Source organism: Triturus cristatus, chromosome 2_1 (genome assembly GCF_964204655.1).
Source record: "Triturus cristatus chromosome 2_1, aTriCri1.1, whole genome shotgun sequence".
Classification (NCBI taxonomy): domain Eukaryota; kingdom Metazoa; phylum Chordata; class Amphibia; order Caudata; family Salamandridae; genus Triturus; species Triturus cristatus.
In genome coordinates, this window is record NC_140581.1 from 1072424457 (window position 1) to 1072441322 (window position 16866).

The 16866-nt window shown below is 42.2% G+C and overlaps 1 protein-coding gene across 4 annotated transcripts in view; it reads left to right on the forward strand.

Annotated features, from left to right (window-relative positions):
* NFKB1 (nuclear factor kappa B subunit 1) overlaps nucleotides 1–16866 on the forward strand; it is a 272410-nt gene that overhangs the window by 191812 nt on the left and 63732 nt on the right. For 3 of the 4 annotated variants that reach the window (XM_085636087.1, XM_085636099.1, XM_085636108.1), the window contains 3 exons: nucleotides 1221–1355; nucleotides 2961–3050; nucleotides 7935–8126. In XM_085636087.1, the coding sequence (XP_085492213.1) occupies nucleotides 1221–1355; nucleotides 2961–3050; nucleotides 7935–8126 (417 nt within the window). The remainder of the gene's footprint in view (nucleotides 1–1220; nucleotides 1356–2960; nucleotides 3051–7934; nucleotides 8127–16866) is intronic. The other variant, XM_085636094.1, reaches the window with a different exon arrangement.

A 16866-nucleotide genomic window follows, 5' to 3' on the forward strand; every position in this document is an offset into this window, starting at 1 on the left:
GTATTGTGGTTATTTTAAAGCACAACTGTACTTGCGATTGATATGTTTTCTCCATATCAACACCTCTTACTGTTATACAAAGGCACTCAGACTGAAATGCAATGACATGAACCTGTTCAGTCTATAACCATGTTTCTACTGCCTACTCTCAAATCCTTGGATCAGTTTGTTAGTTTATAACTTTTTATGTGGGTTGTATGCTACTTCTACAGATTGCTTCAGTGAATGGCTGTGAATGCCTTTTGGTGAAATGTGATTGGGGATTGCGTGTGTCTATAACTGTTGGATTAGTGTCCTAACAACCAAGGCCATATTGGACGATTGTGGGCTTATTGTGCTGCTACTTGCTGTGCTTGCCAGAACTGGCTAAAACAGATTCATCTCCCATTCCCCTTAACTCCTAACCCCTTAGATCTAAAGATGCGGTTCGCCCGTTGCCTTTAGTATTATGCCATCAGTTTCCTAGACAAATATGTTTGAATGAGTTAAAGTTGTCTTCTTGCAGGTTATGATGCTTGCTGAAGGGTAGAACAGCATTTGCCTTTTTTCACTAAAGATGGTTATAATACTATAGACTTTGTAGTTATGTAAGTAATTAAATTATATGGCATATTCTGAATCTCATAATATTAAGTCCGACATCAAAGACTCACTGCCCTCGTGATCAGATTATGAATCCCTTTTCCTCAGCAGATCTATAGGATTGGAGTTGATCTTTCATCTTTGGTCAGATTGATGAGGGTAGTGTGATGTGTATTTTGACAATATGATATGGGTGTGAAATATTCATCTGTCATTTAAGAATGCACACATTCCTTGGCATTCCATCTTAGTTAAATAAATCACATGTATCCTGATGAATTATTTGAAAGAATCAATTTACATTTGTACGTAAAAGTGGCTGTAGTCTAGTGTGATAGATCTGCTGACCTTCATATTCAATTTGACTCTCTGGCTTCATTAGTGTGGTATTCTCAGAAGTGTAAGGTTTTTAGCTGTTTCCTGAAAGTAATGGCATCTGGGACTAATCTCAGATTGGGTAGGAACAAGTTCCTGATTTTGGGGGAACAAGTTACAGATTTTGGGGGAAGTTTTGTTCAGTAATCGTCCTCTGGGGGTTTTTATTTTTTACATTTTTTTGTGACCTCATTAATGCTAGGGGATTGACAACTAATTTTCACATCCCCGTGATGTTTCTCTTGCTGCTTTCCTTTATTCAGATAAGGAGGAAGTGCAGAGGAAGCGGCAGAAGGTGATACCCAACTTCTCTGACAGCTATGGAGGTGGCAGCACTGGCGCTGGAGGAAGCGGCATGTTTGGCAGTGGAGGAGGGGCTGGCGCCAGCGCCGGGGGTGGTAAGATCAATAGACGTTTTGAGTCATGCATCAAACATACTTCTCCTTGAATGAAGACTCACTCCTTTCTTAGGTAGTACTGAGGACAACTGGGTAACTGAGTGAAGGGGAAATGAGATCTTACACGAGTAGAGGATTTCACGTGTTTTCAAACCACAGCTTTAGCAGGTAACACAATCAGATCAATGAGTTTCTGGCATTCTGAACCACCGCCGTCCATCAAACCACACAAACCCTGGTGTAGATTTAATGGGAACCCCATGTAAAAAACAATGTTTAATCCTCACATGCCTCACTTCACCAGGACAGGCAAAGTGGTTTCAGTTGGTCTCATTCAGTCATTGGTTTAGTTTAACAGTGCTTGGATGGGCTGTCCATCATCCACATAGCATTTCGAGGATGATTACTTTGACTAATTTGTATTCCTATTTGGTTTTAGTGATGTCATCAAGTAATCCCTTTATTACACTACAGCCACAGTGTATTTTTGATGTATTTACTTTGCTGACAGGATGCCATTTTAATAAATAGCTGGTTAGTGGGTTTTGTGTTCAGAAAGTTTGTGCTGTCTGGATGATATTGCCTGTTATGACATTATGACACAGTTGTATTCACTGTTTGCCCTTGCACGTTCATTTCTTTTATTTGCTGTCATGGCATGTTGGATTTACAGTGTTAATTCTTTACAAAGTAAAGATATGTGCACACAGGCTTTCTGACCCTTTGTCAAACACAGCCACTATGCAATATTTTGTGGTATGTGCCTTTTTAGGTTTATGACCTACAAATCAAACTTTGTCTTATGACTCCTTTCAACAACACTTTTCTGTGAGGCTATAATTCAACTCTGCTAATCAAGACTGTTCAGCTTCCTTAATGTTGTAGCCTAAGATGTTCATTAATTATTGGATTTTCTTGCCCAACTATTACATTTCCCCTTACAAAAAGCAAGTTGGCATTGCCAATCCTTGCTTCCTTACAGTCTCTTGTTTGAGAAGTCTGAATGTGTCTGTAGACATAAGATTGGTCATTTTTTATTTATAAAGGGAAGTAGTTGTTAGTGTCTAGTCAGTATTTCATTTTTTTTATGAGTTGTGTGTTAAATAAATCATGCTTCAAAGGAAATGTAACTTACATTCTATTTTCAAACATTCTACTAACAGTAGCAAACATTGTAGCGGTTATAAGGATACCCTTAGTGACTTAACGCTTTTGCTTCCCTCCTGCTGTGGTCCAGAGAACAAATTACTTTTATGTAGACACCATTACTCATTGGTTAATATTGATTGCCAACATCAACCAACATCTACAGTAAAGGGAAAATTACTTTATGCCATATGTCAAAAGGCTGACCCCGACCGCCTTCACCGCCCCAGTATCAGCGGCCTTCCGGTTGACCCAGATGAGACAGACGGTCAGCCTGGGACACTGCTTGAGAATCATATCAGCATAACTCACCTATAACCTTGGATGGCGCTTTGTATGTCCATCAGGATCTTTCATGGTAGTCGGATAAAACATGTTCTATGGTCACTAAGGGTGTATGTGTGTGTGTGTGTCCCATCTGCATGGCATTAATTATTTTTTGTTTCAACTTTCCTCTAGGCTACGGTTTCCCTATGTACGGCTATTCGCATTATGGAGGGCTGAATTTTCACCCCAGCGCAACAAGCTCTAGTGCTGGAATGAAGCATGGTAAAGCCATACTGTATACTGTAGATGTGGGGTACTTCATTCTTATTGGTTGGAACAGTTGGTCTGATCCCTTCACAGGGAACACAAGTGCATGTGGGTCAAAGCGTCCTAATCTAAAGCCTCAGTGGTCGGCTTACTAGCGACATCTAAAAAGTGCACAAATACCCTGATGGTTATCTATCTATAAAGCAATGATTTCAACTCTTTTAGAAAACACATGTGCCTTAACATAAATCCTAGATGCATCACAGCACCGTTTTTTATTTAAGTGCGTTAGGGAAAGTACTTTGTATAAATCCATTGGAATGAACGGTGATGCAACATTTCTAATTAAAATGAATTCATGAACCACACCTAGTCAATTTAATATTAAAGAAAGCAATACATTTATTTCCAAAATACTCTTTACATTTTTTTCGATGTGAGTCCATTTCCCAGGGCAGCACATGCACACTAGTATCCATTTGGAGGAATACAAATATCTTAACATGGTCCATGTTTTATAGTACCTGTAATCATTTCATAGGAAAGAAAGCACTTAGCCAAAGCTGTAAGAATTACCGTGTACCAAAGTATGCACCAACATTTGTTTACACCTCTTGTTGTGCATTATTGTTTACTTGTATGTCGAAGCCTCGTTTTACTTCCAGTAGTAATACTTTTCTGAAATTGTTGCTGTTCTTTTATTTTGTTCATAGAGGAGACCTATGAAGAGCAAGCCAAGGCTAAGGCCCTCCTTACGTGTGATCCAGTAACTGTCACGTCTGGACCAAATTTAAATTGTAGTTCTGAGCATTGGCCCACATTTCAAGCAGTTGTTTTCTCAGTGGGCTTACTCCAGTCTCTATCAAGAAATGATAGGATCTGCTAAGGTGCTGGAAAGGTTTTTTTAACTTGGTGATAGCTGAGGTGCACAACTAAGGAAATGTAACCCTTATGGCATTAGGGATTGAGGTTTCAAATATTATTCCTTTTTACTTAGCACATGTAACTATTACAGCTGCAAACAATGTTTCCAAAAGCTGAATGGCATAGAATACGAAAGCATTGTTGGGGGGCGAAGAAGGATACAAAAATACTTTATGGTAGGAAAAACCCCACCTGCTCTTCACTTATGTGGTGTGATTTGAATTACTGTAGTGATACACATGAGGTATCGCAAGAGGAGTTTAAAACTGCAGTGATGCACACTAATATTTTCACAATTTAATTGAATACATGGATGGTACTACATCCTCTCGTTGTGCCATTAACCAGTAGTCATTGTTGGAGGTGGTCAAACCTAATGTACAACATCATATGTATACTTGAGGCAGGTCAAAAACTAAGAATCCTAAAAAGCTTGGGTTGAGGTAAAAAACAGCTATAAGCTGGTGCCCCATCTCCCTTCCCCAAAATTCCACAGTGGCACTTATCTTTTGGGGCCCATGGCAACTGTCAATTGATGTGCACAGATGTAGTGATTGTGCAAAAAGAGGTATAGAGAGGTGTACCTCCAGCATATTCAATTAGAGAGGATGTACTGGTCAGGAAAGTGAACTATAAGTGGTAATACACACGGTAGATGTTAGGGCGGTGACATTCAAAGCAGTCTTTGTTGTCATCTTTGTTTGAATTCTGATATAGCCGAATCAGCCCTTTGTCCTTAAGTGGTCAACAACTGAGTACCAATAAAATAATTAATAGCAAACCCCTTTTATTACAGCACTGTGAAATACGAAAACTGCAATAACATGCACTATAAAAAAACAAGTAATATTTAATAGGTATGGACCAAGTAGATGCCCAACAACAAAAGTGTTGACAGGACTGGTATAGCTTGTCTCATAAGACCAAATGTGTAGTGTTCCTGTTTTTAAATTACATGCTGGGATTGTTAGATCCCCTGATGGTTGTTTAGTTTTGAAAATTATTGTGTGTGCATTTTCTGTTCCTTCCCTAAAGCTGCTTGTGAAGACTGTGGTATTAGATGAGAGGGATGAGTACCCACCTCAAATAACCTCAGTCTTAGTCAGATTAACCACTTAAAGTCACTAAATTAACCTGAGTTCAAACCTTGATAACTATGCTACACAGGTAACAGACTTATGTTGGAGGCAATGTGTAAGGTATTTTTGCAGTACTCAAACAGTAATAAAGTCAAAACAAAACACAAGAAAAATCCCAAACTAAATTACAAAAATAGAGTAAATGTTAAGAAATACAATGACATGAAAACTACAAATCTCTAATCATTAGAACCTGAGTTATGAATTATTTATAAGTTTGAGGTCTAAAAAAGTGGCAAAAAGCATTAAGCACTAACCTCAGTCATCTGGTTGCGGTGGAACAGGACAAAGGTATGGTTTAAGGCCATCTGCGATGGAGTGTGGGTTGGGTACCAGGTACAGGTTCTTCCCGGGGTAAAGTTTTCCCTTTAGACTTAGGGTCTGATTACTACTTTGGTGGTGTGGGAGCGGGCTGCCATGCCAGAGCCTCAGTTCTGTACCACCAAAGCTCTCCGCCAGAAGCCCGCAGATTACAAGTTTCTCATGGTCTGGCAGGAGGTGCAGTTCTAAGGCTCATATATGACACTTATATGTCATAAATGAGCATGCATGGCATGGACTGTGATGTCCATGCCGTGCACAAACAGAGGTGCATACAGACAAAGGGGCACAGCATGTGCCCCCCTGCATGCACCCTCTTGCACAGGGGCACTAGGGAGCCCTGTAGGGCCTCCTTACTTTCCTGACTGCCACACTTTTCATGGCAGGCTCACCACCATGGAAAGTGTGGAGGTCTGGAAAGTCGTAATATGCTTGGCGGTGCCCCAGACCACAACACCACCACAGAGGGATCGGGGATCCCTGGTGGTTTTGGTGGTCTTGTGGCGGTTGGACCGCCGCACTCGCAATGCGAGTTTGGTCTTCATCAGCCCCTTAGTCTATGGAATGGAGGTCAAAACTCCTCCGCATGACAAGGCAATAGGCTGTGGCTGAAAGCTCATGCAAATTGACTTCTTGAAGCTTAAAGCCGATAACAGGCAATCTTTTAAAAGTACCTTTTCTAAAATATTTATCACAAATCTGACTTTACCAATAAATGGGGTTTGTAATATATGTTTTTAAAAAGTCTAAGAATGAACTCTGTAGCCGTTTCCTAAGCGGTGATGGCAATATTAAATGTAATATTGTATCTCAGTGCCTAACCCTGCTACAATAAAAATAGCCTTTTGGACCTTTTCACTGTAAGGACATGTTTAACATTAAACTTTCACATGTCTTACTCTTAAATACCACACACCCTGCCATAATAGGCAGTAAGACCTACTTAGGGATGAGTTATTACAATTTAACAGGAGGGTTTAGGAGTGTCAAAAGGGGTTATTTTGACAGGTCGGCTTTGCAGTTAAAACCCGCATCACTGAGCTACTCATGGCAGGCCTGTAATCATGCGTGTCCTATCACTGCTTTGGGTGGCACAGTGTGTGCTCCAGCCCTCTGGTGACATTTATCTTCAAGGCCTGGGTGCACACTTGATACCATATACTAGAGAGTTATACGCAAGTTAAAGATGCCAACTAGGGGTATGCCAATGTAATCATGTTGAATGGGAGAGCACAGGCACCTTACCACTGGTTAGCAGGGGTATAGTGAACAGAGTTCTACAGCCAGCATAAAACGGTCAAGGCAAAAAATCTGGGGGCACACTGTGCAAAAGACAGCCATTCAAACATTGTCATGGCCTGATAAAGATGCCATGATTTGTTGCATGCCAAAATATACAGCTGAGCTGATATTGCGCCAGAGCTCTCTCTTGGACATGGCCTTTAAAATTTACTGACTTAATTTCTTTAGGCCGGATTCTAATTTCCGATTATTTTGAAAGCAGAAAGAATTCCAGAAGTACTTGTGTAAACAATGACAGTCAGTTTTCAAGAAGTCTTCACAGGCATAACAATTACATATTGGGACTTTCCAGTTAGGGGATATTTCCATACACAGCAAATAGTGCACAAGTTCAGTACCTCTGGTAACCTTGTATATCAGCAACCAGAAAATGGGTTTCATTGTGGAGAAACATCTTCCTCTGTATCCCAATTAATATTGGGATCTTGCTTCCCTTTCCCACCATGGAAACGCACTGACTGCTGCCATGTTGAGGAGTTAATTTGTGTATGTTCCAAAGGTGTGAAACTGTATGCACATTGATGGAGAATACCCACACATTTACAAGTTTGTCATATTTCACCACTTTCCACAGATGGGCCGCAGGATCATCTAAAAACCTGCCCGCACAGTTAGGTCTGTCAATATAGACATCTGTCATGTTTGTAAATGTAATGTTTTGTCAATCTTGAGTCTGTGAATCTATATTTTGGAAGATCCATGCCCAAGGGAATATTTTACACACCTAAATTTAAAATACGGGCGCAAGATCATTTGTGCTTCGGGCCAAATGTCAGTTCACGAAATATGCCGATTTAACTCTGTACGCGATTTTTGGTGTTTCCTATGGTGTGACTGATAATACCCCCAAAACATCAATCCTTATTCACCCATGTATCAGTCTCTCTCACCGATGACCACACATCATGTCCACAAAGCGAACTAGCCTCCCGTCGGGGACAAAACGGTCACAGCGGTTTCGCAAATGTAATTTCCGAACTTTTGAAAAGTGCTGATGTTGTGTGCAATACAATTTCAAATGATAAATAACAATATTAACACTTATATGGGAAGTGAAGTGTTTAAGATGTGCATATTACTTTATAGAATGAATATTTAGCCATTAGTTGATGCGCAGTAAGCATGTTGTACAATTGTTGCAGTAATGCGATTAAATATGCCTTATGTTTGAATACAGCCCACGGCTGACCAGCTTCTTCCATTTACCATTTAGCAGATAAGGACGAGCCGTGTGAAACTTGTGTGAAGAGCAAAGGTGCAGAGGAAGAGGACAGTGACGACAAAGAGAATGTGGCGCCTACTGAACTAGTGACGGATAATACAGAGCACGCGACGGAAAACCTAGCTGGTAGCGTCACGTCGCAAAAGGAAGCGGAAGTGGATCAAACAGACCGTGGATATCATGGTAACACATTTTAAGACGGTTTCCTTCTGTGTTTCATATGCAGACATGGTGTATGGGTTTCGGAAGGGGACTCCAGCTTGTTGAACATTTAGTTTGAATCCTGTAATGCTTTTATCTCTGTCACACCTTATGACTTCTTAGATGGATAAAGTATGCCATGTGCACAAAACCATGAATCAGTGCTTTAAATGGACCGGTACTGTCTGGTACTGAATACCGGCAGTTTTTCATTTTGAGAGGGGGAGGACCTTCACTTCTCAAGAGCGATGTAATACTTTTAATTGGAGAGTACCGGCACTGCTCAGAAACAAGCAGGTACTCTGGTACAGGTTACCTACACTTCTATTTTTCTATTTAATGCACTGATGTTTCTATAATGCTGACTGTTTGAGAGTTTGCTATTGTTTTGTTTACACTAGAGAGAGGTGCCCTTTGTGGAAATGAAGCAAACTCGTAAGCAGGGTTCTTAGGTTTATTCCATACAGCCCCACACAGAGTGCGGTACACCAGTCAGGGTTACAACCTCTATAATGACAGTTGGGAGTTGGACAGCATAACAGTTAGGAACATGGAATGTTGGGGAACCAATGGGAAGGGGAGGAGAACAAGGGTGCTCTCGCGCAGGAGAGCTCTTGGGCATCAGCTGTCAATCGCTGGGTACAGCTCGTGCATAGCACAATAATGCATTACAACACATCTTCCTCTCTTGAAGGTTTAACTGCAAAAATACATTACAACACATCTTCCGTTCTTGAATGTTTAACTATAATCGACTATTCACAAACAAAATCGTCATAGCGTTTAGGTTTGTTGATGGTTCTGCCAAACCTTCTCTTGACCCTGTGAGGGTCAGACACAACTTCAGTGTTGGAATGGGGATCGTTACAGGTTCTACCAAGCCTACCACTGAAACCTTGACCGTCAGATGTGACCTCAGAGTCAGAATGTGAATCACCATCGCAGCTCCGATTAAGCACAGGAGCACGATGACTGACATCAACGAACTGGTCTGATGTGTGACAATCTGTGGAGTCACTGATAGGTGGGTGATCTTGCACATTCCCACTTCTAGGGCTCACCGTATTGTCAGAGAGCATGGAACTGTGGTCCTATCCAGTTTCTTCGTAATCAACCCACAAGTCTTTTCTGCTTCTATTATGCTGAAATTGACTCCACCCTTAAGCCGCTAGATGATATCTGGCCAACCTGTTCATGTGCCAAACCTTGCCATCACTGAGTCTGTCAGCCTTGTTGTAAAGTTTGCTGATGTGGAGAGGAGCGGTGAATCTGCTTTCTCCTTTCCTGACTTTCCTTTCAAGGCGAACTTTGACTAGGTCGCCGATACTGAAGGAATGTTCTTTTACTCCATGTTTTGAGTCGTACCAATCTTTATAGCATTTTTGCGCCTTCACTATGTTATTTCTTATGGTGTCTGGTGACCATTCCAACTGTTTGGACGCAGGCATCCAACCCAGGTCTTTGCTAAGGGGTTGTCTGCTACTCATGAGGACAAAAGGTGCTACACTGGTGCTGGTACAAGGGGAGATCCTGAATACCCAGATAAGTTTGAACAATTTTTCCTCCCAGTTGAGGTTGGCATTCCTTGACAATTGTGTATATGCCCTTTCAAGAGACAATTCAAAGGTTCGATGAGGCCCTTACCTTCAGGATGGTAGAGCAAGGTGGTGTGGTGGGGGATGCAATTCCTCTCTAGAAATGACTTGAATGCCTCGGAGGAGAATTGGAGACCATTGTCAGTGAGCAAGTATTTGGGTAACCCCTCACTCAAGAATAGCCTGTCCAGAAATGAAATTACCGTAGAGCTGTCTATTCCGGAAACTGTTTCGATCTCAGGCCACTTAGAGAAGTGATCCATGGCTACCAGAATGTACTTGATCACTCCATCGTATCCTTCAATGGGTCCGGCAATGTCCAAACCAATCCTCTCTGCCATTGTAGGGGGTTTGAGGGGAGAAAGTGGAACCCTGGAGGTCTTAAGGGTCTTGTCAGAATCATTGCAGTCCATGCAATTTCTTATCAGGATTTCGATCTGCTTGTCAATACCAGGCCACCAATAACTGGTTCTGACTCTCTGCTTGTTTTATTAGATACCAAGGTGACCTATGTGGCACAAGTTGAGGATTTTGTTTCTCAGCGTGATGGGGGCTATAGCTTTACCAATCCTGTGCAACACCCTATTTTCCAAACTGAGTTCATTTCTTATTTCCCAATAGACTTTGACATTATCGTGAAGGCATTGTTTCTCAGGCCAGGAGCTGTTGATGTATTTACATAACTCTAGTAGTGTGGGATCTTTTGACATGTGTCTTTTCCACTCATCCGCTGAGATCCTGTCAAGGTCAGAGTTGAACAATAGTGCTACCTTCTCAGCTCCTTTTTGGTCATCTAGGATTTCATTGTGGGGTAGGGGTAATCTGCTCAGGAAATCAGCCACCTTGTTCTTGACTCCTGGCCAGTATTCAGCAGTGTAGTTGTAGTCCAATAATTTGATAGACATTTCACTAAGCCGTGGGGAAGCATTCTGCAGGCCGGAGGCAGAGAGGATCTTGATCAATGGTTTGTGGTCAGTGCGCAGGTGTATGTTCTATCCCCAAATGTACGCTCTGAAATAATTGAACGCCCATGAACAGGCCAGCATCTCGCGTTCAATCACCGAGTACCTCTCCTCAGCCGAGGTGAGTGATCTGGACGCAAAGGCGACAACCCATTCATTGTTCTCGGCGTCTTTCTGTGCCAGCACAGCACCCAGTCCTTTGTTGCTGGCATCAGTGGTTACGTAGATTTCAGCTTTAGGGTCAAACCCTTTGCGAAAGGGTGCATTGCTAATTTCCTTTTTGATGGTGTTAAAAGTGTCCTGACATTCCGGGGACCACTTGACTTTGGTTCTGTTTTTGAGTAATTGCCTCAAACTGTACGTTTTCTCTCAGAGGTTTCTGATGAACTTCGATTAGTACTCAGTTAAGCCGAGGAAGGCTCTCACATCCTCTTTGTTGGAAGGGAAGGGAGCATTAAGGATGGCATCAACTAGGCCCTGTTTAGGTTTGATACCTTCATGACTAATCGTGTGACCCAGGTAAACCACTTTATTTTGGGAAAGTTTACATTTATCTAACTCCACAGTTAGCCCATGCCTTTTTAAATTATCCAATACCTGCCTGAGGTATGTGTCATGTTCCACTTGGCTGCTGCCCATGACCAAGATATCGTCTTGGAAAAACCTCACACCTTCAACGCCCTCAAAGATGGATGTCATGACTCTTTGGAAAAGCGCTGCGGCTGAGACCAGACCAAACGGTACTCTGGTGAAACGGTAACAGCCGAATGGCGTGATGAATGTGGTGTACTTTTTGCTATCCACGTGTAGCGGTATCTCATGATACGCAGATTTTAAATCAATAATGGAAAATACATACATATCATTTGTAGCACTGAACATTTCGCAGATGCGAGGCAAGGGGTACTGATCAACGATTATATTCTTGTTGAGGTCTCTGAGGTCTATGCAGAGTCTGATTTTTCCGTTGGGACGTTTGACGACAACCAAGGGAGAAACCCACTCTGCGGACTCAACTGCGGACCCTTCTTTTTGTACATGTACTCCTGGCTCTAGCGAGTTTCATTAGTTAACAAATCAAAAAGAGGCACTTGAAAGCATTTGAGGAGAGATTGCTTTTGAAGAATATCTGGTAAGCCAGCATGCAATCTGTGGTGTTTTGTAACCAGGTGATGATACAGGATTCTGTGACCACCGCATCATTCCTGGAATGTCTGGATTCAGTCAGGTGAGACTGTACGAAGAATACCTGTTCCTGGATACTGTTGTGGTTGGGGCCTTTGTTACTATACACTTAATAAAGACATTGTTTGGATTTGTTACTGCCCCAGGAGGCTACTTTCACATTTGGCAACAAGCGATATGCAGAGGTTCGTCTCAACACGTTTTTTGATCTCAAAATTTCAAAGCTTTGAGGCACTTACATTGCAAGGCCCCAACACAACTGACAAAACAGCCTTGTGGAAGTAGAAAAGGTTGTAAAAGGGACTCTTACCACTTTATATAGGTTTTTGAGAGGATTTCGAGTAATTAAAATAGCCAACAGCTCTAAAGTGAGAGGGATGGCCATTAGGGAGCGAGGAATCCATGAGTCCTCAAGAGAGCTGCTCGAGCATTGTGCTGTGATGTCACAGCCCCTCTCCTGCGGTCAGTTTCACTCAGCGACGTCGAAGGAACATTGGTGTGTGCGGCCCAATAACGGTTACTTGGCAACTTTGGCAGAAGCAGGGAACGTCTCTAGGAAGTATCGGTGTGTGCAGCATATTATATCGCACCAACGCACTCTTGGGAACTTGTTACTTGGCAACTCTGGCTGGAGTTTTGTGAACCTTCAGGAAGTGTCGGCGGGCACGGTGTGGCTTAACAACGCACTCCACCTGTACAGCCTCATCAGTGCCGCTTGTAGCTCAGGATACGTGCTTCGTGTGTGCTCTTCTAAACTTCCTCGTGCATGTGCACTACTTTTTGGTCAGTTTGTTGACGTTTCTTTGGGAAAGGCATATGGCTGAGGTAATGTTATTAGTACTACTTGTGATCCTACCACACTTGGAGCTTTGGTGATTTTACATTGACATTGTGTACCTCAGCTAGAGCAGTCGTGATTTTACATTAACTCTGCACGTTAGTTGCACTATACTTGAATACCGGTGTAGTCTAAGTTTAATCTCAGTCTACTTTTCACTTCTTAGTTATTTTTACCCATTTGCTGTTGGTTCCTTCTGTGTGTCATGCAGAACGTCACTGCACCTCCATTCTTCTTAACATCACTTGATGATCCACTGGTACCATGGTTGAAATGGAAGAAAGTGATCAGCTACTATGCGAGGGTGTGTGACATGTCACTTAGTGCTGAACGCAGAATGTCACTGTTAATGCACTGTCTGCACACCGAAGGTCAGGAGGTGTTTGAACATCTTTCTGATCTGTCTGATGGGGACACTGCAGATCTCAATGAGTATGAAATCTGCCTGAAAAAGTTGGACTTGCATTATTTGCCCAAATTAAGCATGGTGTTTGAGCGCTACCAATTTAATAAGAAAATACAGCGGCAAGGAGAAACAATTGACCAATATGTGACGGAACTACGCAGGTTGGCGTCAACCTGCATCTTTGGTAGTACCTGTGAGGAGCGGTTGAGAGACCAATTTATGCTGGAGTGTTTGTTAGAAAAATCTAAAGAGAACATGTGGCAGAAGGACAATCCTTCCATGCAAGAAGTGGTACTACCATTGCTACAGATAACGCAGAAAATATGGCAGTTATGTTAGTGCAAGACAAATCTTCTAAAGGCAAAGAGACCCAGGATAAGGCCAAAGTCACAAAAACATTTGCAGGGAAATGTTTTTTGTGTGGAAATGCAGGTCATATGGCCACTTTCAAGAATAGTGCTGTGTGGAAGGTGGTGTGCAACAATTGTGGGAGGAAAGGTCGCTTCACAAAGTGTTGTAGATCTTCCAACAGGACTAAAAAAGTGAGGGAGTTTGAGGATGATGGTGGCAGATTGATTGGGGAGATCACTATGCTACAAATAAAGGATGGGTCACTTAATGAGTCCTTTGATACAGTCCAAGTTAATGGTGAATCTATCAGGATTATGTTTGATTTGGGTGCCAAAATAATGCTTATTTTCAAAACATTTTATCAAAGAAGTTTGAAAGCAAAAGTGAACCTTCTGAAACCGGATGTTAAACCAAAAGGATATGGTGGGGAACCTATTAAGTTGCTAGGTTATTTCTGGGGAACCATTGAGTTTAAGGATTGCATCATACCTGGGAAAATGTAAGTTTTGATCAAAGGGGATTGCTTCATTAGTTGGTTCCACCAACGTGATTTCAATATTTATCTTGACACCCAATGAGGATCCCCCAGTTAGGATCAAAGACTGTGGGTAGTATTGAAGCTGGAGGTGAACTATGGTTGAGTAAGTTTCCTGATGTCAGGAAAGGTTTGGAATTCCTGAAGTATTGCATGCATATGATCAAGTTTATGGCCAATGCCCAACCTGAAGCTGCAAAAGTGTGGTTTGTTCCAATGTTGGTGAGAGAAAGTATGAGGAAAGAATTGGACAAATTGATTGACAATGGGATAGTTCAGAAAGTTGAAGCTTCGAAGTGGATCGCCTCAGTAGTGATGGCACGCAAGGCCAGTTGGGAGGCCAGGCTCTGTGCGGACCTTAGGGAACATAATAAGTCAGTGATAGTGGTCCATTATCCTTTTTCCAACATTAGCGAGATGTTGTACTTCCTTAACGGTGCTAAGCATTTTTCCTCACTCAACCTTACGTCAGCGTACCACAAGATTAAGTTGCACCCCTCTTCCCAAGAACTCACCACCTTTGTCACTTCCTTCGGCACCTTCAAATTTCTCAGAATGCTGCTTGGGTTGATTTCTGATGCCTCAATTTTTCATAGGCTATGGAGAGAATTTTGAAAGGTGTCGAAGGGGTGAAGATTTATCAAGATGATATTTTGGTGTACGGGGCTGATGTTGGTGAACATAAGTGGTTGTGTGAAGTCCTGGGTAGATTGCAGAATTGTGGGCTTGTATTAAAGCTTGAGAAATGCAAATTCAATGTGTCTGAAATGGAGTACTCAGGCCATATGTTCACAAGAACTGGTATTCGACCGAAGAGTGGGTTGGTGAACGCCATAAAAAATGTACCACCTCCTCAGAGTAAAAAGGAGTTGGTGATTTTTCTGGGCATGGCTGAATTTTACAACAAGTTTGTTCCTAGATTTATTGAGAGAACTGTGTGCATGAGGGCTTTACTTAGCAAAGGAGAAGAATTTGTTTGATGTAAGTTATGTGAAGAGAAGTTTGCGGATGTAAAAAACAGCCTGTAGGATGCCTCAGATTTGGGTAACTTTGACATCACTGATGAAACGGTGGCAATGACAAATTCCATTTCCAAAAGTTTGGGGGTGGTTTCGATTCAGAGGACTATGGGTCAACACAGAATGATTTTGTTTATCTCAAGAGGTTTGAGAGGGACGGAGATCAGTTACTCTGTGATGGTGAAAGAAGCTTTGGAGTGTATTGGGCTGTAAGGAAGCTTAGGAAATGTCTTTGGGGGCACAAGTTTGAGATCAAGACTGATCAAAAGCCCCTCAAGGAGTTTTTTTCTAAGAGAGGCATTGATTTGGTTTCACATTGCAGCCGCAAGTGGGTGGTTAAGCTACAGGAATTCGAATTTGAACTTGTATTTCAAACGTTTGAAATTATTAACCCTTTTTACAGCTGTGATTTTCAGCAGTGAATGTTCTCCAAGAAGCTTATCTCTACATCATGACCAAAGTGGACAGACATGTCCAATCACAGGTTTTCAAGCTTTCCTAAGCCCTCATTAGGCAGCACTTTAAATGGGGGTAAAACAGAGTGCAGGTACTCACCAAATTAGGCAGCTGGTGTGGGGGCGGTCCAGAGGGCACGACTTGGAGGCTGACCTAGGGGCAAATATTTATGGGATCAAGATGAATTGAAAATGTTTGTGAATTAGACATTAGTAAGGTTTATAAGGAGTAGTGGTTTTTGGAGTTTGCTAATTAATCCTATGCTCATACACAGCCCCTCAACATTTGAGACAGCTGGATCCTTTGATCCTGAACAAATCCATCCGAACCTTTTGGGCGACACAAGCTGAAACATGTGACAGACCACTCACTAGGTGCTTTGAACCTATAATTATCCAATTAAGTGCCCAATTTTTTAACCTTATCCCTCCCCTGTGAAAATAAAAACAAACTACACAGGAGAGAAGATATTTGTAATATTTTTTTATTATTCCAACACTCTTATCAATCACGACTGTCGCACACCAGACAGTCTCCCTCCTGGTGGAGAATGATGAACACCTGGAGAACGGGAGACTCTGGTGCCATGAACTTATGATGATTCATCCCACTTAATCAAATAAGAGGAGAACCAAGATATACCACTGCTGTGTGGCTGAGGGTCCTCATCAGAAAATTTCCAAGAGACTCTGAAAAACGACTTCAGTGATTCATTCTTTTTGATTATTTAAACCCCTTTGTGACCCACTGACAGGCACAATGAGAATCTCACACTTCCTTTATCCTCAAGGTCCAAAAGCTCCTGATCTCATCACATCGGGAGGATGTTCGCCATTCTTTCATCTCACTAATCTGCCTAGTCTCTTCTGGCCCTTCTGTAAGTCTTTTTGTTCCCTTCCCCAAGTGTGCTTTTATCCATTTATCCCCCACACCTACTATCCAGGTTGTGCAAAGGCTGATCCACCTATCAAGTGGCAGCCATTCTCCAGTAGACATGAATTTAGGACCCTATATTGCACCCGTTTTAAAGCCCCTGAAAGCCCTGGCCACTCCGGATTTGGAGGAATCCTTGTGTGCACTGGAAGATTCAAGGCTACATAAATTAGGGTTTCCATCTGGCTGGATTTTCACTGACATGGCCAGTGCCTAGCCAGTGGTAAAAATATGAAAGGCCTTGCAGAATCTTAAAATATCAACGAATTTCCAGTATTTGTCTCTCGGTTAGTAGGGGCTGGCAGGGAATGAGGGTGGAGATGCGGGGGGCTTACAAGATAAAAATAAATACCACTTACCTCTTCTGCCGGCTGCGTCTCTCCTCTGCTTCTCATGGGAGTCCCGGATCCAGGATGCACCCAGGCTCCCTGTAGCTAATCAC